The sequence below is a fragment of the Schistocerca piceifrons genome, chromosome 3 (assembly GCF_021461385.2).
Source record: "Schistocerca piceifrons isolate TAMUIC-IGC-003096 chromosome 3, iqSchPice1.1, whole genome shotgun sequence".
In the NCBI taxonomy this organism is placed as follows: domain Eukaryota; kingdom Metazoa; phylum Arthropoda; class Insecta; order Orthoptera; family Acrididae; genus Schistocerca; species Schistocerca piceifrons.
Genome location: NC_060140.1, coordinates 124,071,085 through 124,095,906, shown reverse-complemented (window position 1 = coordinate 124,095,906; position 24,822 = coordinate 124,071,085). Strand labels below are relative to the sequence as shown.

At 40.2% G+C, this 24,822-nt stretch overlaps 1 protein-coding gene across 2 annotated transcripts in view; it reads right to left on the bottom strand.

Annotated features, from left to right (window-relative positions):
- Window positions 1-1,036: 1,036 nt before the first annotated feature.
- Window positions 1,037-24,822, bottom strand: part of LOC124787654 — a 117,470-nt gene continuing 93,684 nt past the window's right edge. For both annotated transcript variants that reach the window (XM_047254455.1, XM_047254454.1), the window contains one exon: window positions 1,037-1,375. In XM_047254455.1, the coding sequence (XP_047110411.1) occupies window positions 1,244-1,375 (132 nt within the window). In that variant the 3' untranslated portion in view covers window positions 1,037-1,243. The remainder of the gene's footprint in view (window positions 1,376-24,822) is intronic.

Here is a 24,822-nt window from a genome sequence, read left to right as displayed (position 1 = left end):
CTATTTCCATTAATTTTGCGGCCACAACTGCCGAGGTGTGTGCTGGTGCAGTGTCGTCATGGAAAATGAGTTTTTTGCGGTCCAATCGCCGGCGTTTTTCTTGCAGCTCGTTTTTCAAACGGTCCAACAACGATGAATAATATGCACCTGTAGTAGTTTTCCATTTTCCAGATAGTCGATGAGGATTATCCCTTGCAAATCCCGAAAGGCAGTCGCCATAACCTTTCTGGCCGAAGGAACAGTCTTCGCCTTTTTTGGTGCAGATTCTCCCTTGGTAACCCGTTGTTTAGATTGTTGTTTGGTCTCAGGAGTATAGTAATGTATCCATGTTTCATCCACAGTGACGAAATGACGCTTAATGTCCTGCAGATTCTTCCTGAACAGCTGCAAACCATTCTTGCAACACTTCACACGTTTCCGTTTTTGGTCAAGCGTGAGCAATCGCGGAACCCATCTTGCGGATAGCTTTCTCATGTCCAAATGTTTATGCAAACTATTATGTACCCATTCATTCGAGAGGCCCACAGCACTAGCAATCTCACGCACCTTAACTTTTCTGTCATCCGTCCCGATATCATGGATTTTATTAATGATCTCTGGAGTCGTAACCTCCACAGGGCGTCCAGAACGTTCAGCATCACTTGTGCCCATATGGTCCCTCCGAAAATTTTGAATCCACTTATAAACTGTCCTGATCGAAGGTACAGAGTCATCGTAATGTTTATCAAGTTTCTCTTCAGTCTCCTTAGGCGTTTTGCCTTTCATAAAGTAATGTTTCATCACCACACGAAATTCTTTTTCGTCCCGTTTTTGACAATCACTCGACTTCCTTGATTCACACGAATGCCAAACACAAAGAAATAGACCAATATGGCTGAAACTTCGTGTGCGTTCTTTCCAAAGATGCTACTAACTAAACATGATCTCGATACGTGCTGGTGGTGCCATTTCTAGGACTTCGTACTGACTTCTCAAACGCCCCTCGTATATAATAGCACATAAACCTTTTTAAAAATCTGTCAATGTGATGCGGTTGTTGTATGTTAACTGTGATTTTATTCCAGCATGTGAAACGTCGAAATTCCTTTACATGTACAAAGTATTAAACACACATCTCAAAAAGGCAGATATTATGGTGTATAAAAACTGTGGGGCTATTCCACCCAGTCAGAGTATTCCAGTGTCAAAAACACATGCATTTTTCACAAGAAAACATTTTACGTCCTTTTGCACCCACATACACTTAATGAAACCATGTGGCACCTTGCTGGCACTTCATCCCAGAGGAGCTGCCTACAACATCTGTTACTGGTTGTTTGGTATCTTCCTCAAACCATGAAGCAGTTGGCATTTCCCCTGTGGATGTGTGGACCACCTGAAAAGAAACCAAGAAAACGTGTTCTCTAAAATTTCGCAGTAAAACATCAATTAAACTAATAATCTGACTGAGCAGAAGTGACCCCTCTTGTACGAGACGAAATAGTCCCATGTGCAAGCATTTCGAAAAAAGTGGCAAATGAGACCTTTGTGGAAAAAGCCAGCAGTATTTTTTAATACACACATTACATTACCTATGTTCTTATACAAGTAACAGTAAGAGTTTAAAATTTTATTTTATTGTGCATGGTACACCTTAATATGTTAGGCTGTATTCTTTAACTGTGGCAATAATCCATCACAATTCATTTACCTCTAGAGTTTGTTCTTCTGCCCTGTCAATAATGTAACAGAAAACAAACTTAAGGCAAAACGACTTTGACTCTGTGAGGAACTAGCACACTGTTGCAACATTTCTGATTTCAGGTGGATTAGCCCCATGAGCGGAATAGCCCCACTGTACCTTGCCATTGTGCCATCAGAGTTCCCTGTCATTACCAGTCAGAACTTGATATCATACCCAATGTCACCCAACTGCATGATGCTAGAAGTAACACCACTGTGCATCTCCAAAAGATTGGAAGAATGACGGCCGTAATCAGGTTGCCATCATAGTCGCTTACAATGTTCGCACGGGGTACTGTTATACCACATTTCATTTCTGAACATAATGGCACGGCATTCATCAACACTGCATGCTATCTTTCATGGCAGCACTCAAACGAAGTCGTTTGTGTTGTGCTGTTAATGGCAGTAGGCATGCGACGTAAGTTTCCTATTCTGCTGCTGCTAGTTCATTGAACCCTCTGCTAAGCACTTTATTGTGAATAGTAGAGTAATCACGTAGATGTAGATGTAGTCTCCAACCAATGCAATGAAATAACACACAAGATTGAATGAAGCCCGTTACTTCTTCTTGGATGGCAGGTGTCAATATGAAGGGGAATGGTGTGGATGGTGAACAATATGACGATCCTCCCTTCTGGTGGTCAGACGTGGTCGACCAGGACCTTTAGGATGGGTATACCTGCCCTCATATTCTCATGCAGTCCAACATCAATGTCATATCCAAATGACCAACAGATGTGGGTACTAGAAGGGTCGAGCAACCTCCACGATGACACCCCCTCCAAACTCTTTCAGGTGCCAATAAGGTCGTCTCACACAGGTAGGCGGCATCTCTATATCCTGTACAGTTATCTCTCAACATTTGAAGCTGTTCATGTCCCTAATATACTGTACCAGGCCTGGTACACCACTAAACACAAACGACACTAATGCATTCTAGTGGACGTTTACCACCTGTCACAGAGAATTGCAAATCCAATAGTGTGTTACATTGACAACCGAACATGTCCTCTTAGTGCCACACGTTTCTTGTAACACAGTATAGCTAAGGCAAGTTGTTAACGTCTGTCAAGAGGAGAAACAGCCCTTACATGAAACACCGAAAATCATTCTGCATACAGTAGCTCATAGGATACTAGTTCGTTTCCTTCCATGTAATGACATACAGCAGTATGGCAATACTCCTTTCCCTATTGCTTACTTGATGATGAAACTGACTAAATGCTTATTCGTTTTCATAACTGTGTATTTTCTTTTTTAAAAATAAGCTTGGCATTTGAAAGAATAGCTAGTCTGCGTAGCTGAAAATGGCAGAAAGTAGCTGTGCGTAACTTAGAGGTCACCAGTTCGAACTACAATGCCAGGAAAAAAATCATTTAGGGATATCGTAAGAAATAGAGCGAAGTATGAATGCACATAGCTCCAAGTTACTTGATTGTTTTCCAGTATCTCGGATTAAAACCTAAAGCATACCGTAGTATTGTATATGCGCCTCGTTTAATGCAGTTAATTTTCCTTTAACGAAGGCTGTTATCATCTCTGCCTCCTGTAATACAGTTGTAATTAAATCAAAGGTGGCGCAGATTCTGATAGGCTTGTTTAATGGGATAATAAGCGTATGTACTATGCTTTCACGCTATAAGATTAAGAAACGCAGTTATGCACTACATTTTCAATAAATAAAATACACCTTGTGTTTTGTCCCACTCCATCAGTCTGAAGAACACTTTAGAAATATTCAGTCAGATCTTGGTAAGATTTCTTAGCGACTCGAAGATTGGCAACTTGCTTTAAAGACACATGCATGTAAAATTATGCACTTCACAAAATGAAAAACAAAACATAGTATCAATCTATGGCTACAATATCAATGACTCACAATTATAGCCAGTCAACTCAAATAAATACCTCGGTATAACAGTTTGCAGAGGTATAAAAGAAAATGACCACATAAGCTCAGTCATAGGTAATAAAGGTCGTAGACCAAGCGGTGGCTGGCTGTTATCGTTGAAACAAAAGGTTGTCGCACATACTGGTTTCTTTCATCTCCAGTTTAATCTGACTGTTAAAATCCCACAAAATAATCGGTTTCTGAAGCAACAGATTTTCGGATTTTATTGATAATATTTTCAAAAACGAACTTAGACAAAAACTGAAAAACTCTTAAGACTTCCTGAGACTTTTTCATTATACGTTTCAAGATACGTAGAATCAAAATATCAAATAAAATAGGTAAATAATAGAAAACTTGGTCCACCTATGGTTCACTGCTTTTCTCGAAAAGTAATGATGGGTTGAATACGACAAGAAATCGCCACATTGTAACTTCTTGAAACTCTGCTCAGACATCATGTTGCAATCGAAGATTATACCACTATTTGGGCATTACGAATAGTCAGTGATAAAGCGGGAAAAATGAAGTTGGAGAACCCCGTTTTTCGTGCTAATTTGTCCAATTCCAAGGGCTACAAGTGGATGAAGACATATAATGTAGACACAGACAGCAGATCAGTAAATTTCTATGTTTATTCTAAACTTTGAGTGGATTGTAAAGTTTTTAATTTATCACAGTTGCCTTAATCTATTTTCTCCTTTTTTAATTAAAGGAAATAGTAAACAAATGATAAACTTCTGTATAAAATTTGTAGCGTTATTTTTCTTTAAATATTTCAAACTAAAAACCCGTTTTATGTATAACATATATATAATTACTTTTTACAGGAATATGAACATAACTGATTTTTTTATGTCAAATATAGAAATGACCTTTCAAAAAATTCAATTGAAACATTTAGATAGTAGGCAAAATAGAACATTTGCCAGGAACAATTACTTGTGAATAGTTAAAAATTTAAATTAAGAATAAATCCAGAGGCCAATATTTACTGTCCAACTTGTTCATAAATACGTGTTGATTTGAAGGTCGACTCCTTTCATCAGGAATAATATCATTCAAAGACGATTTCAATTTTTCAGAAGCCACAGAACTTTCTACCAGTGAGAAATATTTTTCTACTACAAATGGCAGCCTTGGCATACAACTTTTGTCAAGTTCAGTTCCATGGGAATGATTTTGTCCCAACACCATGATGTAATCCAGGAGAGAATGATGGTCAACATCGGTCATAATGTCATCTGTCTTTTTAATTGCACTGTAGATCTAAATTTCAAATGATAGTGCAGCTATCGTTGTGCTAAAAGTACAAATAATACGAGAATCAGTCTTAGAGACAGCACATTGACCAAACTCCATGTCACTGTTGTGCACAATATTATAATTCCACAATTACGTACCGTTTTAAGTATTCATGTAGACTTAACGTAATTACACTCCTGGAAATTGAAATAAGAACACCGTGAATTCATTGTCCCAGGAAGGGGAAACTTTATTGACACATTCCTGGGGTCAGATACATCACATGATCACACTGACAGAACCACAGGCACATAGACACAGGCAACAGAGCATGCACAATGTCGGCACTAGTACAGTGTATATCCACCTTTCGCAGCAATGCAGGCTGCTATTCTCCCATGGAGACGATCGTAGAGATGCTGGATGTAGTCCTGTGGAACGGCTTGCCATGCCATTTCCACCTGGCGCCTCAGTTGGACCAGCGTTCGTGCTGGACGTGCAGACCGCGTGAGACGACGCTTCATCCAGTCCCAAACACGCTCAGTGGGGGGCAGATCCGGAGATCTTGCTGGCCAGGGTAGTTGACTTACACCTTCTAGAGCACGTTGGGTGGCACGGGATACATGCGGACGTGCATTGTCCTGTTGGAACAGCAAGTTCCCTTGCCGGTCTAGGAATGGTAGAACGATGGGTTCGATGACGGTTTGGATGTACCGTGCACTATTCAGTGTCCCCTCGACGATCACCAGTGGTGTACGGCCAGTGTAGGAGATCGCTCCCCACACAATGATGCCGGGTGTTGGCCCTGTGTGCCTCGGTCGTATGCAGTCCTGATTGTGGCGCTCACCTGCACGGCGCCAAACACGCATACGACCATCATTGGCACCAAGGCAGAAGCGACTCTCATCGCTGGAGACGACACGTCTCCATTCGTCCCTCCATTCACGCCTGTCGCGACACCACTGGAGGCGGGCTGCATGATGTTGGGGCGTGAGCGGAAGACGGCCTAACGGTGTGCGGGACCGTAGCCCAGCTTCATGGAGACGGTTGCGAATGGTCCTCGCCGATACCCCAGGAGCAACAGTGTCCCTAATTTGCTGGGAAGTGGCGGTGCGGTCCCCTACGGCACTGCGTAGGATCCTACGGTCTTGGCGTGCATCCGTGCGTCGCTGCGGTCCGGTCCCAGGTCGACGGGCACGTGCACCTTCCGCCGACCACTGGCGACAACATCGATGTACTGTGGAGACCTCACGCCCCACGTGTTGAGCAATTCGGCGGTACGTCCACCCGGCCTCCCGCATGCCCACTATACGCCCTCGCTCAAAGTCCGTCAACTGCACATACGGTTCACGTCCACGCTGTCGCGGCATGCTACCAGTGTTAAAGACTGCGATGGAGCTCCGTATGCCACGGCAAACTGGCTGACACTGACGGCGGCGGTGCACAAATGCAGCGCAGCTAGCGCCATTCGACGGCCAACACCGCGGTTCCTGGTGTGTCCGCTGTGCCGTGCGTGTGATCATTGCTTGTATAGCCCTCTCGCAGTGTCCGGAGCAAGTATGGTGGGTCTGACACACCGGTGTCAATGTGTTCTTTTTTCCATTTCCAGGAGTGTATAATGGCACACGTTCCAATCTAACTCTGTCATGTACAAGCATTAGTCAGACTGAGGGCCCTATTTACAAATCCATACAGATAACCTCAGTTTATGTCATACTTGATAGCGAACACCCGCTATTTATTGCCCATACGTAATAGAAAAGGTTAAGTTAAACCGTTTTCATACCTAAAAATACAGGGAATTCAATTACTAATTATAACAAAATATAATTTCGTCTGGTGACAAACAAAATAAAAAATCATTATGACAAGCATTACATTACATCATATTGGACAGCCAATGCCGTCTTTTTTTATTTCCCGTACGTAAAAGAGGGTAATAATAACTTTCTTTTACACACACATATGTACAATGAATTCAAATAACAATTAAAATAAAATACAGTTTTGTCTGGAGGTATATCCATCAAAATTATTCTGGCAAGTGTTACTTTAAACTGAATCACTTATTATGAAAGTCATTGGAATATTAAATTTCGTTTTCATAATATATTAGATCAGAATTAACAAGTTGGTGTAAAATTCTACTTACCAATCTTCATTTAATTGCGTAGTCTAAATGTAATCATAATCCCGACTGTACATTTATGGAGACACTATATGATGAAATTTTGAGACAGATGTCGTATGTGCATAGACAATGTGGCACACAGTAAAATCTTTATAAGATGTTTATAAACATTTCACTACATTTGTCGAGGGACTATATGATAAAATATTGGAGCAGGTGTCGTAGCTGCACAGCGAATGTGGCATACAGTAAAATGTTTATAAACATTTTACTGTATGACATATTTCTGTGCAGCTACAACACCTGTTTCAAAATTTCATCACATAGTGTCTCCATAAATGTACAGGGACGATTATGGTTATTTTTAGGCTATGCAATCAAATTAAGATTAGTAAAAAATAATTTTACACCAACTTGTTAATTCTGATCCAATGTTTCATGAAAACGAAGTTTAATATTTCGTCATACTTCCTGATACGTTTTCAGTTTAAGGTAACACTTGTAATAATTTGGAATTGATGCGTCTCCAGACAAAACTGTATCTCATTATGACTGTTATTTGAATTCACTGTATTTTTATGTATGTACAAAAAAATTCATGTCAACCCACTCTTTTACATATTGACAATAAAAGTAGAGGGCGTTGGTTGTCCAGTAGGACGTGATGTAACACTTGGCATAATGATATTTTTAAATTTGTCTCTCCAGACCCAAAGCGGGTTTGTTATAGTTAGTATTTGTATGCCATGTATTTTTATGTTTAAATTTCTTCTAGCTTAACCTATTCCTTTACATATGGGCAATAAACAGTACGACACAAAACGAGGCTGGCTATATGTGTTAGTAAACAGCGACCTAAATTGCACTATTGCTTGTACGTTGCTGAGTTGGATTGGAATGTGCTTCGTTTAATTACATTCAGCCTACATGACTACATATAACGGTCTGTAATTGTGGCATTGTAACTGTGTACAAATGCGACATGGCATTTGATCTATGTGCTGTTTCCTGTGTCCGATTCTTGTATTATTTTTTTGTATTTATAGCACTGATGATAGCTGCACTGCTGGTTGAAATCGAGATCTGCAATGCAATAAAAAGACTAGGCTCACGACCGATGCTGACCTTCTTTCTGTCTCCGATACAACTTTTACTTTACTCTCAAAACACGCAATGATCACAGTTTCTGGGCAGTAAAGGCCAACAGGTACATTACTGTCTCAGCAATGCTGCGCCGATTCTGATGTGATGTCTATGTGTGTGTCGATCGTTTCTGTCAGCGTTGTTATTAAAATAACATTGATTGTTTTTCCCGTTTTATACAATAACCCAATCTTTCACAGCAATGGAAATTTTACGAACCAGTGCTCTTCGTTTCAATTTTATCCTTTGTAAAATCAATTAATAACTTACTTAGAAGTATTTAATACTACAATGAAATCTTCCCTAGTCCATAACCACAGGAGAATAAGCCTTAGTAAGACATGTGCTCTGTTACGACAGAGAAGCCTGGACAACAAAAGCGAAAGGTGCGAAAACCTTAATAGCCCGTGCAATGAAACTCTTGAGAGGAACATCTGGGATCACAAAAGCAATGAAGATTTGAACTGAAAATGGAACCCATTACACGTCGAGTACAGAACTATCAAACCAACTGGAGCAAACATCTACAACGAATGGGCTCAAACAGGATCGCAAAAGTCATTCCACATTACCAGCAATGAAAAGATGGCAGGTAAATTTCTCGACAAGACCGCAACTGGCTAGGAGGCCAACTCTTGGAAGGAAGAAGAAGTGTTGAAATTGAAACATTTACCAGCTTTTGATCGCACATTAAGATTTATAGTAGTGTACCTATGGTATCAATAATAATACCAGATTAACGTTCCTGGCCATAAATCAATTTTTGAGTCGAACAGAACACTGCCTGGTGTACTTTTATTCGGTTAGTGCATTTCATTCGCAGTGGACTGCACCCAGGCATTTAATATCAATTTCACCAATCATTATCGTTGATGCATACTAACAAGTCATGAGTGACTGTGAAGGACACAGGAAGTGTTCTCTATCAGCTGGAGCAGCGAAATTTTACACAGTGGGAATACCGTAGCCCCTTGTCTTCCCAGTCGTTCTTAAAGATTCTTCCTTAGTCCTACTGTTCGTTTGACTGACCAGCTTGCGTTACTCGTACTGGCTGAGTGTGACAAGCGGGAAGACGGGAGAACCGCAAGTGCGCCGCATTTAAATGGCAATACAGTCACACCGCGTACGACTTGGTTTCATGTTTCTCAACAACACAGATCACAAATTAATCAAATTTTCAGTATTATTCAAGTATTTTTGGCGTGTTGAAGACGTAACATAATTTGTATCTGGTACAAACTGTCGGTACATAGAAACACACTATTTCGCATATTTTCACACTTGGGTTGCCACATAACTATGACTTACTTAATTTCATAATCGAAAAACGCCTTTCACACACATATGTTGGTCGAAATATTTTGTCACGTTTGTAACTTAATTACGAAGATGTGGAAATCCTTTCCGAGGAAAACAATGTAGGCCTCCTGGACGGTTTTGACGTAAAAGAGTTTTACTTCGAAACGGAATTAACACTGCACATCAATCAGTCCTATCGGCACATGCACAGGGGAGCTTTCAGCTGACAGGGCAAACGGTTCCGAAAACAACTCGAAAACAAATGTAAGATTGGCACTGTCCTCAAAACATTTAGAAAACTATCGCTGTATTGCTTACGAGATCACAGCAAGTTCAACAAACCTCGTGATTTTTTAACGCTAGTATGCTTAGTGAAAGGGACGGTGTTTTTCTTGCACAATGTGATTTTCTTTTTCAACCCAACCACATCATATAAGAAAAAAGTTGTTTTTCACCTTGTAACGTCTTACTGTGGGCAACGTGCAGCCAAGGCCATTTAAAATACAATGTCTGCAACCTATTCCGGGAGTTTTGATTTTCGTTCCTGCTCTTCTTTTTCCTTCAAAAATCAACAGCGAGTTTTGAATTAAAAAGTCGTTCGGGTATTCCCCTTGACTTAACTAATGTACTCTGCAGTAATATATAAAGTCTTCATATTCTTCATGCAGTTCCATCGACAACTGTTGTAACTGACTGTGGAATAGCCGGCTGGTGTGGCCGAGCGGTTCTAGGCGCTTCAGTCTGGAACCGCGCGACCGCTACGGTCGCAGGTTCGAATCCTGCCTCGGGCATGGATGTGTGTGATGTCCTTAGGTTAGTTAGGTTTAAGTAGTTCTAAGTTCTAGCGAACTGATGACCTCAGAAGTTAAGTTCCATAGTGCTGAGAGCGATTTGTTCCATGTGACTGTGGAATAACACGTGCGACTTCAGTAAATATACTATTCGTACCACCAGTTTCATCATGTGCTCCACGCCTGCAAATTTAGTACATAGTGCTTCTCAATGGATACAACAATAAACTTCAGTTGTCAGTTGTTCCAAATTTTTACTGTTCCATCGTCACCTAAATCTCTAAATTATATCTATCTGGTGTTGCAATGTCTTTCCACAGAAAATTTGTCGTACCTATCTATCACGCAATATTGAGAATTGTCATCCTTCTCTTCCGTCATTCCCATTCATTTTAAGGCTTGTGACGATAGATCGCTAGAATGCCTCTTTTTGGACCAACAGCGCCGAATAAATAGCGAAGGGTAAACACACACAATGATTCTGCCGAATTGAAGGAAATCGTGCTGGCCAAAACATGCCACACCACAATTCTACGTAAATACGCTGCATCGAGTACTTCCAAACAAAACCGAACAAAGCTGAGTTTGGCACGCTGTGGCTGACTCCGACGAAAGTCATGGCGGTGAAGAGATGCATACAACGTGATTCAGCCACTTCTACCGCTGGGTTTTATGCAACCCACAACGCCTTCAAAAACCATGTGTACGATTTTCATATTCTATCGCTCGTAACATGCAATCTATTAGCCCTACAGAAAAACGAACAGGATCTGTTTGTAGGAAATTTAATGTAGACAAATTTTGGACTCGGATACGTTTCCAGTGGAGGCCACAGACTTAGAGTTATTTAAGAACAACACAGTTGAAGGTCACTGTTGTACAAAAAATCGTTCAAATGGCTCTGAGCACTATGGGACTTAACTTCTGAGGTCATCAGTCCCCTAGAACTTAGAACTACTTAAACCTAACTAACCTAAGGACATCACACACATCCATCCCCCAGGCAGGATTCGAACCTGCGACTGTAGCGGTCGCGCGGTTCCAGACTGCAACTCCCAGAACCGCTCGGCCACTCCGGCCGGCACTGTTGTACATTTTCCTTTAATAATTCGATAACCCTGACCTCTAGCAAAACCGTATCCCAGTACAAAGTTTAAGTACATAAAATTTCCTATGGAAAGTTCCTGTTCATTTTTTGTGGACAATTAATAGTTTGCACATAGTGAGCGAAAGAATATGTACATGGTATTTAAAAATGTTGCTGGTGGCAAGAAACCCAGCAGTAGGGGCAGCTGAATCACCCTATAATCATATGTGCAAATCGGTTGCATGGAATCAGTGCACTAGGATGGGTCGACATGGAAATGTGAGCCAATGGCACAAATGAGCTGTCGTGTTTGGATATGCCCATGACCACACTGTGAATGACGTTGGTTGATTTGTTGGTGCATCACTGTGGACTGTACAGTGAGTCTGTGAGGAATGGTGTTCTGCCCACAGCCATGTAATAAAGTGAAAGGGAGGAGTATCACTCCTTGTCAATGACAGTCGATTTCAAACACGACAGGTACCGCTGCTGCTGCTATCACACTTTCCTAGTGTTCACTGGAAGGAAACTGGATTTACTGGTCATTGGGTGTCGGCTATCTCTTGAAAGACTATAGCGCACAACAGCTCTCTTTCAGTGGATCAAACAACAAAGAGATCGAATATTTGCTTATAGCATTAGTTGCACTCTCGAGTGCACCAACTTTCCAGTGACTTGCATTGGATGGAGGGTGTATTAGAGACCGGAAATGGTTCTGTAATGTCTCGCGGGAGTTCCTCATAGCGTACCTTGGACCGAGTCATCCAGATACCCGCTAAATAACTGCCGCAGCACTTAGTTTCTGGCTTGGATCTGTTTCAGTTTCACATCTAGCTTTAAGCCACCGATGTAAACCCGAGGTCGGACGCTGCAGAGATTATTTGTAGCATTACTTCAAACAAATACAGCACAAAATACAAATAAATCACGTACTAAGTAAGAACTGTATAACATTAACTGCTTACAGCCGTCAAAAATTTGAAGTAAGGCCTCTTGGGCCTTCAGCGATACATGTGCAACTTTATATCACAACCGGTTTCACTTATTACAAGTATCGTCATCGGTGGAAAAGCTGTACAGGGAAAAATCCAATCGACGTCAGCATCAAACAGGGCGTCATCATATGTTCTGTATCAATAAGTCTCATGATGAAGTGTATACAAACAGTAAACTGAATTCAGTGCGCGTCATACATTTAGTGTCATATAGATTTACCTTTATGTAAGCCGGTTAAGGCGAATGACCACGTGATATCCTTGAAAGAGACATGTCTGATTTCCATATCGCCACCTTCGTCCATTCCGAGCTTGTGATAATGACTTCCTTCTCGATGAGAACTTAAACACTCTTTCTTCGCTTTCATCGTATTTTTGCTTTATGCTGTTTTGTCAGATAGTGACATTATTTTCTAACCACGGCTCGTAAAAGTTCTGTATAGTATGGAGGATGTGGAATCACCTTCGGACCAAGACGGTGAACAAAGTTTCGTCATAATGTAGGCGTGAGGACGAGTGTTGTGTTACATCAGCACTTGCTACTGCGCTTCCCGGCTGTTTTTTCTATCTGTCACAAGTCGTACAACGTGTTGAAAAGTGAATGTCAGCATTTTCATTTAACTTCCTAGGAAACAGTTCACAGCATACTATGACGTTTCTATCCATCAGACGCCTAACTTCAACTCTAGTGTATATGGACAGAAAGTTTTGTAAGTAGTGATTCACGTCTTTCCGGGTTCAGTCACGCTTTCTCTTTTTTTATGTTTACACAACGGCAAAATTCATCGTTACGAGAAAACAGCTTTGGAATGTGTTGATTGGTGCTCTGCTCGGTGCATTTAATAACGGGCAAGAGCAGATATACGAATGGTCACCCGTTGATTGTTGTCGTGTTCTTTCACAAGCGTGGTCTGCTCACACGACAACGGTTTTCAAATTTTCCACGAGAAAAGTAGATAACGCTAGTTGACTGGTGGAAGCTAAACACTTATGTCAATTTTCTCGTGGAGTAAGGTGAACCATCATCAATTAAGAGAGCCCTAATTACCCCGAATCGTGTTCCTGGACGCGGAGGATCACTCACGCGGAAAGAGATCCTTTGAAGCGATGGAATCGTGTAATAGCAATCTCCTCGCAGATTCTGATTTTTCGTGGCTTTTCCCCTCTGGTTTGAGAATATTAAAGAACAAGCATATAATAATATTAAGTAATGATAATAGTATGTGACCAGTTTATACAATCTCTGCGCACTTGTCAATGGCTTTTTGCATAAGGTCCGTTCATTGCAAGTTTGACCGTGAGTGATTTTTCTGAAAATATTTCTTTATCGGACTTCGTAGATTGAATAATTCCAAAGCTTTGGTTCGTATTGCACATTTGATATAATTTGTAACACGGAACCTTTAGCCTTGCCAAGATGCCGTTTAATTGCAACAATAGCATGCAACATAAATGAAACACTATATTAAATAATATCACTGTACAGTATTCACAAAATATTAAACTAAATTTAATAACATAGACACTTACATTAATTCTGTTGCTGTGTGCATCTATGAGTATGCTTAGTGAGATTGCCTCTCATAGAATAATGGCGGTGTGCCAAAAAATTATCTGCAGCGATGGCAGATATGCGTCCGATCAGAACGGCTTCCAGAACAAAAAGATGCCGTCTTCTCGGCAAGACAACTGAACTGCGTAATTACTCCAATGTTTCAGCGGTTGCACGCCACAATCGATACAACGGTTTATACTAATTAATATCTTAAGTAATACCTTATTTCTACTTTTTTGCAATATATCTACGCCCATCCTCCAAATGTGCCTTTAAATCGCTCCCTGAATTGTGAGGCGAAAGGACGCACGTACAGGCGATCAATTCACATTAAAGCACAGTCAGTACAATTTTTACATACATTTTCAAATACAATTCATGGTATACAATATGTGAATGATGCGCGTGCGGCCAGAAGATTTCAATGTTGGCATTGCGGCTGCCGCGCATACGCAGTCGCGTGTATTTCAGTGTGAAAGTAGTCGTTAGTGGAACTCGCGACACGGTTCAAATGGTTCAAATGGCTCTGAGCACTATGGGACTTAACTTCTGAGGTCATCAGTCCCCTAGAACTTATAACTACTTAAACCTAACTAACCTAAGGACATCACACACATCCATGCCCGAGGCAGGATTCGAACCTGCGACCGTAGCGGTCGTGCGGTTCCAGACTGTAGCGCCTTTAACCACTCGGCCACTCTGGCCGGCGCGCGCGACACGGTTATCACAGTTTATATATAGTTCGTATGTGCGTGTGCGCAAGACGTCTCTGTGACAGGATATTCCATTAAGTTTTTATAAAAAATATGCACTAACATCTAAAACTGGTACAATAATCTTAAAACTACCAAATATGTTAAAGCAAAATACATTTCATTATTGGCCATTGTCTCTCATGGAAAGTACTGCATTTAAAATGTCTTTTTGTTTCATATCAGCTGTCCTTGTATGACGTGTCGCCCCTAGCACTTCATATTCATAACGCATACAATAATAACGCAAAGATATGCATTGTCTTAGTAGTTTGCATAACGTAAATGTTACTCATGTCCATTATAATGGATAGTGGATGGTCATGTTGATCTATGGCTAAAGTTCTTACCTTGTTCCAGTGCGGATCGGATTTTTGTAAAGCTGCCATATTTCTACACAAAACAATGTAATATTGGTAATATTGTTTATCCTGCATTAGGGGTATTCTGCAGTCGTTCACATTATCAGGATCAGTGTTACAATCATCCATACCTTGTGGAAGACGGGACAAAGCATCAGCAATGATGTCTTTACCTTTAATTATACAATCTCAAATGAGTAATTCTGCAGCGAATGATGAAGGCCAGCGTGATACTCTAGGATGAACTAACTTACATGTTAACAAAAATTTCAGAACTTGGTGATCTGTACAAATTTTCGTGTGTTACCCATACAAATAATGGTTAAACCTTTTGAAAGCCCAGACAATAGAAAGAGTTTTAGGTCAGTGGTTGATTAAGTACGTTAACATTCACTTAAACTACGGCTTGCAAATCCAATGATTTTTACGCGTTCCTCTTCTCCGTTTTTAACTACTTGAAATAGGGTCATTCCAGTCCTTTTAAGGCACTGTATGTTGTTAAATGGCATGGGGAATCAGTATTTCCAAAACTGCATACATTAACTTGATCTTGTTCTTCTATTTTAGCAACAACTTGATATGCTTCAGACACTAAAACCAAATTGTGGAGTCCTAAATAAAGAAAAGAAATAAAATTAATAAGCATTCAGCTTCTCAAAAATTATGTAGCAGTCTCTGGTACAGTTCAATGGTTACATTTAGCAATGAACCTGTCAAAAACAGAACAGCAAAACAATGAAGACATAATCAACAAAATTCCAAAATTTAGGCGACATATTTTCACCTTACGAAAAGAGACACCAAAATGAAAATAAGTTTTTCTAATAGAATGAAATGTGCTCTGTTGAATGGTGTTAATGAATGTAATGTGGTATGTGTTCATTTTGAGATACATGGCTTTGAACACGGGTATATTTTGATGCATTCATGTTTTTTAGCAATTTTACAGGATGGTAGCACAGTAATTAAACACACAAGCCAGGCCAAAATTTGTGATATACTAAACAGACAGACAGACAGTAGTGTGTCAAAAGACAAGGTCCATAGCGCACTTTATCCACTAACTTATGCCTCGTTAAACTATGGGGCAAATTTCTCGCGACATGATTTGTTGCCCACTTTGAACTGAGATTATGCCAAATGCATTGCTTTCTGAACTCTACTTCCAACATTTGTGTGTAGGGCACACAAAGGTGAACCACTAGACACAGAAGAAAGAGTCTAGCTCTTTTACATTAGGAACAGTGGAATGCCAAACTTGACGATTTCTTCACGACTTTTCGGTCTCTGTAAAAGTGGTCTTCACGAAAATGGCTCTAGCACCTCAGCCAAGTTACAGATAAGCCTAAAATTTCGCAAAAGTTCATGTAGGGCCCTCAGGCACATCCTGTACAAATTTCATCATAATTAAAGATGGTCGAGTTGGGATCATCTTCTAAACTGGGACACTTGACATGGAGTGACCCAATAGGCAACAGCCCAAGCCACTGCACGACGCGTCACACGTCATACAAAAATCTAAACTAATGTGTGGATGGTCTAAAATGTTTGCATTCACCAATGAGTGCTTAATGTTATCAAAATCTTGCTGGCACTGCTCAGACCAAATCCATATCTGATTCTTCTTAAATAAATCTAGGAGATGCTTACTGTTCAATAGTTTTTGTGGCAGGAAACATCAAAAGAAAGAACATGTCCTAGAAATGACTACAGTTGTTTTTTACTGCGAGGCCTAGGAAAAATACTAATAGCGTCCAACTTACCTGAATCAGGGTGTATACCTTGAGCATTAATTATGTGTCCAAGATACATAATCTCACTACAAGCAAATTTTGACTTCTTTAGATTAGCTGTTACACCAGCTTGTGAAAATTTGTCGAGAATCTTTTCGAGGATGTCAAGATGTTCATTCCAAGTCTTTGTGGCTATCAAAAGATCATCGACATAATGTGTAACAATCTCAACTAATTTGTCACCAAGCACAGTAGCCAAAGCAGTAATAAATACTCCTGAACTGCTGCTCAATCCGAAAGGAAGAACACAGAATTGATATGTTCGCCCCCTGAATATGAAAGCAGTATATTTTGTGGAATCAGGAGTGATTGTGACTTGCCAAAACGAATTTGTTAAGTCCATTTTGGAAAAGTACTTAGCATCTACAAATTTCTGTAATTTCTTTAAAATATGATCCATCTGTTTCGAGACGTCTCCTCTGTCTTTGCGTTGTCTGTTAAATTCGAAAAGAAAAATATGTCGCAAGTGTTCGTTATCTATTCTTCTGCAGACCAATAGCACAAACTTTATTAGGCCATATGTCCATCTTGATTTAGATTTTTTACGGTTTCCTCAAATGCAGCATCTACCGTCCTCACGTGTCGTGTAATCAGTGAAGAGCAGTAATACTAATGGATGATAGGCTATTTCAAGAACAGTATCTTGAGCCTTCAGCTATACAACTTTACTTCTTCACAGGGTTGACTCACTAAATTCTTGACATTGTTCCTGGAGCCATTACGCTTTAGTCTACGTGCACTTTCTATTGATTTCATTAACGAATTATATTCCTATGTTCTTTTCTTTTCCAGACCATTGCCATGTTTTCATCTTCCGTCGAATAATTATGTTAGCCACAATTTCTTCACATTTACTTTCTGATACCTATATTTGCCTGTACAACTATTGTGATTACACTTTTTAGAGATGTTCATTCCTCCTCAACAGAACTGCTGACTGTCGTAATCAGTATAGCAGTATCTACCGTCTCAACGAACTTCGAATCAATATCAATGTTCCTCAGTATTTCAGCATCCCATTTTCTTGTAGGTTGATTCTTTCTGTCGATCCTCTTCGCCTTCAGCCTAGTTCTCACCATTCTTAAATAGCGATTTCAGTTTATATTTCTTCCTGCATATACTTAAAACACAATATCTAGCTTCGGAATCTCTGTCACACCACGATGTAACCCAGGTGTTATCTTCATGTGACTCCTGACCCTTTCACCTGAGTCTTGTCCAGTTCGAGTTTGTGGCGTGTCGTTAATCCCACCATTGTCCCCCATTGGGTGAACGTTGACTATATTTCCTTTCCTGATACTGATCGCTCTCTTTCATTCTAAAAAGAGCGAGAAAGAAATGGATACCGATTAAAAGCTTTTGTAATTACCTTCAGACACTATGTGTTTCGTAAATGGCACGTAAGGCAGAACCTCAATAGTCTGACACAACCTGCAGATCGGAGAGTAAGAATTATCATTATCAGGTACACTACTGACCATTAAAATTGCTACACCAAGAAGAAATGCAGATGATAAATGGGTATTCATTGGACAAATATATTATACCAGAACTGACATGTGATTACATTTTCACGCAATTTGGGTGCATAGATCCTGAGAAATCAGCACCCAGAACAACCACCTCTGGCCGTAATAACGGCCTTGATACGCATGGGCATTGAGTCAAACAGAACTTGGATAGCGTGTACAGGTACAGCTGCCCATGCAGCTTCAGCACGATACCACAGTTCATCAAGAGTAGTGAATGGTGTATTGAGACAAGCCAGTTGCTCGGCCAGCATTGACCAGACGTTTCCAACTGGTGAGAGATCTGGAGAGTGTGCTGGCCAGGGCAGCAGTCGAACATTTTCCGTATCCAAAAAGGCCCGTACAGGACCTGCAACATGCGGTCCTGCATTATCCTGCTGAAATGTAGGGTTTCGCAGGGATAGAACGAAGGGTAGAGCCACGGGTCGTAACACATCTGAAATGTAACGTCCACTGTTCAAAGTGCCGTCAATGCGAACAAGAGGTGACCGAGACGTGTAACCAATGGCACCCCATACCATCACGCTGGGTGATGCGCCAGTATGGCGATGAGGAATACACGCTTCCAATGTGCGTTCACCGCGATGTCGATGAACACGGATGCGACCATCATGATGCTGTAAACAGAACCTGGATTCATCCGAAAGAATGACGTTTTGCCATTCGTGCACCCAGGTTCGTCGTTGAGTACACCATCACAAGCGCTCCTGTCTGTGATGTAGCATCAAGCGTAACCGCAGCCATGGCCTCCGAGCTGCAAACGTCGTCGAACTGTTCGTGCGGATGGTTGTTGTCTTGCTAACGTCCCCATCTGTTGACTCAGGGATCGAGACGTGGCTGCACGATCCGTTACAGCCATGTGGATAAGATGCCTGTCATCTCGACTGCTAGCGATGTGAGTCCGCTGGGATCCAGCACGGCGTTCCGTATTATCCTCCTGAACCCACCGATTCCATATTCTGCTAACAGTCATTGGATCTCGACCAACGCGAGCAGCAATGTCGCGATACGATAAACCGCAAACGCTATAGGCTACAATACGACCTTTATCAAAGTCGGAAACGTGATGGTACTCATTTCTCCTCCTTACACGAGGCATCACAACAACGCTTCACCAGACAACGCCGTTCGACTGCTGTTTGTTTATGAGAAATCGGTTGGAAACTTTCCTCATGTCAGCACGTTGTAGGTGTCGCCACCGGCGCCAGCCTTGTGTGAATGCTCTGAAAAGCTAATCATTTGCATATCACAGCATCTTCTTCCTGTCGGTTAAATTTCGCGTCTGTAGCACGTCATCTTCGTGGTGTAGCAATTTTAATGGCCAGTGGTGTATTATAAGTAGTTGTTAACTTCATAACATTGGCTGAATTTTCCGTCGGTACTTTTCATTCGATTGTGAATCGTCTCATATCTGTTCCATTATCTGAATTTGCCTTTCAAAGAGCCGGCCGCAGTGGTCTAGCGGTTCTAGGCGCGCAGTCCGGAACCGCGCGACTGCTACGGTCGCAGGTTCGAATCCTGCCTCGGGCATGGATGTGTGTGATGTCCTTAGGGTAGTTAGGTTTAAGTAGTTCTAAGTTCTAGGGGACTGATGACCACAGTAGTTAAGTCCCATAGTGCTCAGAGCCATTTGAGCCTTTCCAAGAGAACTACAGACCATTAAACATACCCGCTCAGCGGCGGATGTGTAAGAGCACATAAACACCTTAACTCTTGGCACCTTATGGATTTATTGCTTATTTTTCTTTGAATGCTGTTCAGTGTAATGTAGATGCGATAATCTGAAATTCACAGCACTAAATGTACTGTACTATACCACATTGCTACTTCTCTAGACTATGTGAAACTTGTAATCAGAGTAGCGAGCACACCTCGGGTTGTGCACGTTTTAAGGGGCTTTTGCACATGTGCATATGGCGTGATGTAATAGTCTTGTGGGCCAAATATATACGGAACTAAACAACAACGTCCACTGTTAAGGGCGTGCCCTCACCTACACGTAACTTATGTCAGTACCACCAGATTGTAGTACGCACACTGCAGCAGATTTTTTTTCCCACTAGAAGGTAGTGCACTCCTCAGATTGCCATATCACTCACTGTATAGTAAAATCAATATATAAGATCCCGACTACTGAAAGTTTTTCCCAAGTAAAACATACGTCGCTACTTCTGAGCTCTGAATATGAGAAAATTTAGTCCAGATTTGTATTTCCATTGCGAATAAGGGAAGAATTTGCGGCATCATAGCAACTTCTACTTTCGTTTCATATGACTTTATACTCAGCACAGGTTATAATTATATTGATAGAAAAAACCTATTTTGTGGGTAATCTGAATCAGCTATGGTCTATTAACTTTTGGATTTTATCGTACTGTAATCCGTCTTAGGCGCTGAGAACCATAAAGCACATCATCGTCGATTGTGAGACTGTAGCACGTATTCATCAGTTGATCTTATGGTTGGTCAGGTTTATCTGTGCCATAAAAAAAATGGTTCAAATGGCTCTGAGCACTATGGGACTTAACATCTGTGGTAATTAATCCCCTACAACTTAGAACTACTTAAACCTAGCTAACCTAAGGACATCACACACATCCATGCCCGAGGCAGGATTCGAACCTGCGACCGTAGCAGTCGCGCGGATCCGGACTGAGCGCCTAGAACCGCGAGACCACCGCGGCAGGCTATCTGTGCCATAGGCCAGTATTATATCTTTACATATGAACATTCACTAAAAGCTGTCTGACTGGTTTTTCTGATAGTCACTAAAAAGTTGGATCGACGACGGTGTGCTTTCGGCCCTTATGGTTCTGAGCGCCTCATTTGTATGCTGGTCAAGTGACCATGTTGGACGGTATTACTACTTGAATTTAATCATTTCTGCAAACGGTAGTTAGTGTTTGGAGCTGATTGTTTACTGTGAAGGAATCGACATTTGTATGTAGTGTCAGCATGAACTCTGTTGTATCTGTTTTGAGTGGTAACAGAAAAGAAAATTACCAGGAAAAGTTAGCCGCAAAGGAGCTATAGCCTACCAGGCCAGGTCCCCTGACTGAGAGAGTGCCGAAATTACATAACCGTTACTACAAGCGAACATTTAACAAACCTGTATACAATAAGCGTCAAGTTGTTACTTGGTTACTAGGTAAGAATTCTTATTTTCATCCTGGAAGTTAATTCTTTGCATAATACATATGTTTGTGAACTTGAACAAAAATGCAAAACGGTGGGTAGTGGAAGATTAAATATTATTTCGTTCTTGACCTACACTACACTTATTTATGTACAAGACAGCAGTTCCACAAAAATAATTCTTTCTTTGTTCAAACAAGTTATGGATATCATTATTGTTACTGTTATTATTTTCATAACGAAAAGATAAAATGCGTTGAGTTACACCAACTCTGTATGGTGCCAACAGAAATTAATTAGTGGTTACAAAAACTGGTGCATCATCTCACATCTTGGCAAAATTTCAGACAGACAGCTAAAAAAGTTAAACTAGCACCTATACACCTGCATTTTATAATACCAACTGCACACCAGACTTTTATTCGATACTAAAGACAAATTGCAACCCTCTGCTCAGAGTAGTGTGTATAAAATCGCTTATAATAACTGTCGAAAATTGTATACTGGTCAGTCTGGCAGATCTGTGGCAATTACGTTATCTGAACAGGAGAGAAGCTGAAGACTAACATAGAAAGATTCAGCCTTTGCAGATAATTTTTAACATGAAATCATTCTTATGATGTAGAACTTGAATTTTTACATTCTGGTGACCCTACTGGAAATAGAGAAAATCCACGGAAATCAACAAATATGTCATACAGAATGCCTCTTAATATTACATGAACAAACTCCGTTACGTTTTTCCTCTCTGTTAAATTATGTTTCGGTTACAAATACTAGATTCAAATTGTAAATTTAACTGTGTTTCATCAGTTGTTAAAAGTGTATCCACAGAAAGGACGTTGTATAATTTTTTAATAAATTTATCTATTTCTCCATGACAAAAAAGAAATGTAATGCTTTCATATGTAAATATTCTATATGCCATCATTTTTGTATGTAACTTCATTTCCATTTTTTCTGCGTGTCCTGTTTCCCTCCAAACGACATCTGGATTGCCATGGGACATTAAATCAGTAAAAAACATCGTTTTCCAGGCAAGCTTTTTACTAATATTCTTAAAAACAGGGAGTGTTTTAAATGTTACAAAAGGTATTATTAGTTAGTTAACTGGACGTGGTGGCGCAATTCTTAACGCTCGTCTCGCGTGCTGGTAGAGAAGAACTAAATATCCCTCGATACATAGATTTTGTGGTGTGACCGTTTTTTGTCTTACAGTGTGTTTCCCTAAGCTTGGACCCAGTAGAAAAAAAATGACACGTTGTAAAAGTTTGAGACAACTGATGAGCACATTTGGTTCAAGTAAGTAACTCGGATGTGCAGTACGGGTCACAGATTCGATCCAGTCCCACATCCAGTCTGACAACAGTTAAAGTTCATTTCTTTTGTGTGCTCTGCAGTTAATCGACGCGACGAGGCAACTGTAAAATTTTATTTCATGTTTCGTTAACATTTTACTAATTATCACCTTCATCTTGCAGCAGACCAGCAGTCTTCAAGAACAACATAGCGTCGGATCCAGAGACACCCTTCATGGCAGCGGCGAGTCAGCTTAGACGAACGAATACATCTTTCTTTGTATCAAGTAACAACGGAATCTTTATTCTAATAACAGATAATGTGAGACGAATTGCACAGAGAATGATAGTATTCTCTTCAGAACTAAGGAAATATCTTAATACGAATATGTGTTGCATTAGTACATATGATTTTCCGTCTCAGTGAGAACACAATCAGATGGCATAATCGGATTTGTGTTTAGCTCAGGGGTTATACATGGAGTAATATCTTCTTCCTTCCTTTCTGTCAAACTTTGATGGTGCGAGAATTACTTATTTAAAACGTTTTGAGAAAGCTACAGATGGAATTAAAGACTACAGAAATTTACTCAGGTAAAATAAAATTAAAGTTATATCTTGCAGTGAAATTTAACAGAAGACTTTCGTTTGGTTGACGTCTGGTTTAAGTTGAGACTACATACAGAGATGACATTAACTTTCATTGCATTCAAGGACTAATCAGCGTTACAATTAATCTAATTCCAGTTGGGACTCAGATCGTCATATGCTACTACTCCACACAATACCTGACACTTCGTTATTACGATGATCTGAACTTTTAGTACACTGGCCTTCCGACACAAATCCGCAAATCTATTTTGTTCATTTATTTTCTGTATAATCATTCCGGAAACCGTATTTTGAGAATCTCTCCCACACATCTAGCTCCTTCCACACCTTACCATTAACTGGCAGCAATTAGAACAGCAGCAGCAGTTATAATATTTTGTCAATTTTATGTGTTATATCTTTATTGTATTCTCTACTCTGTAAGTGTGAGTGTGAGTATATGTGTGTGTCGCATTGATCATATAAGTAAGACGTAAAGAGATCGCTGGCTGCCACATATTTGAATAAATACATCCGCTCAGGTTGGAAGTTTTCCTTGTTAATCAGAAATTAACAAAAGAAGTACATTCAGTCAGGTAAACGTTGTGATGGTCACATCGTATATCGAATCATTAAAGTATCTAAGATGGGATAGTACACTCCTGCAATCAGAGTTTAAATACACAGCATGAGTAGAGGATATTCAGGTCACACTTGTTAATTGCCGTCGGAGCTGCTGTAGGCGTTCTGCAGTATGTGAACAAGTGCGCCGGAAAAACTGTTGATAACATGGCGGTTTTTTTCGACGTTTTGACGATACTAATCATTTTTCTAAAATTTTTCTATGGTTTCTGTGTTATTAAGTATGATTTAAAATTAAAGTAACCAATGAATAAAACAAATTTGTCTCATTTTTAAAAATTTCGTTATCTTTCAAAATAAACAAGGTTTTCCATCAAAGTACCAGAATTCTCAAAGTGTTTGTCAGAGGAAAAGTTTGGGAACCTGCATTAGAGTGATAAGTGGTGTTGACATGTCTGTATATCCAAAGGTGTTTGCATATATAGTGAATGAGTTAAAATTGCAGTTGTAATGCCTGTTGAAATATTTATTTGTCTTTTAATTACTGGTCACTTCTGATTTAGATGACATTAAAACGCCAATCCGTTATGACTTTACTCCATCCATAAGAATTTTCTCTCGTTCTATTTAATTTCAATTCCAGATTTCTGGCTTTATACCAGATTTAAAATGTGATTCCTTTGTGTGATCTCCAGTTTGACTCAAGTTACTTGGAAAATCTGCATGTATAGAGTTTCTCATTGCATGTTCCAATTGTAACTTTTCTAGGAAGCCACTAAAACGTTCATGATTATTCTTGTAAAGCAGAACCATTCCTCACATGACCATATTTTAGACGACTTTAAGCCTGTAAGTTGTAGCAGACTGTGATCGTGTAAGCTGCTGACATTAACTGTACTTGTACTAAGGAGCATAGTT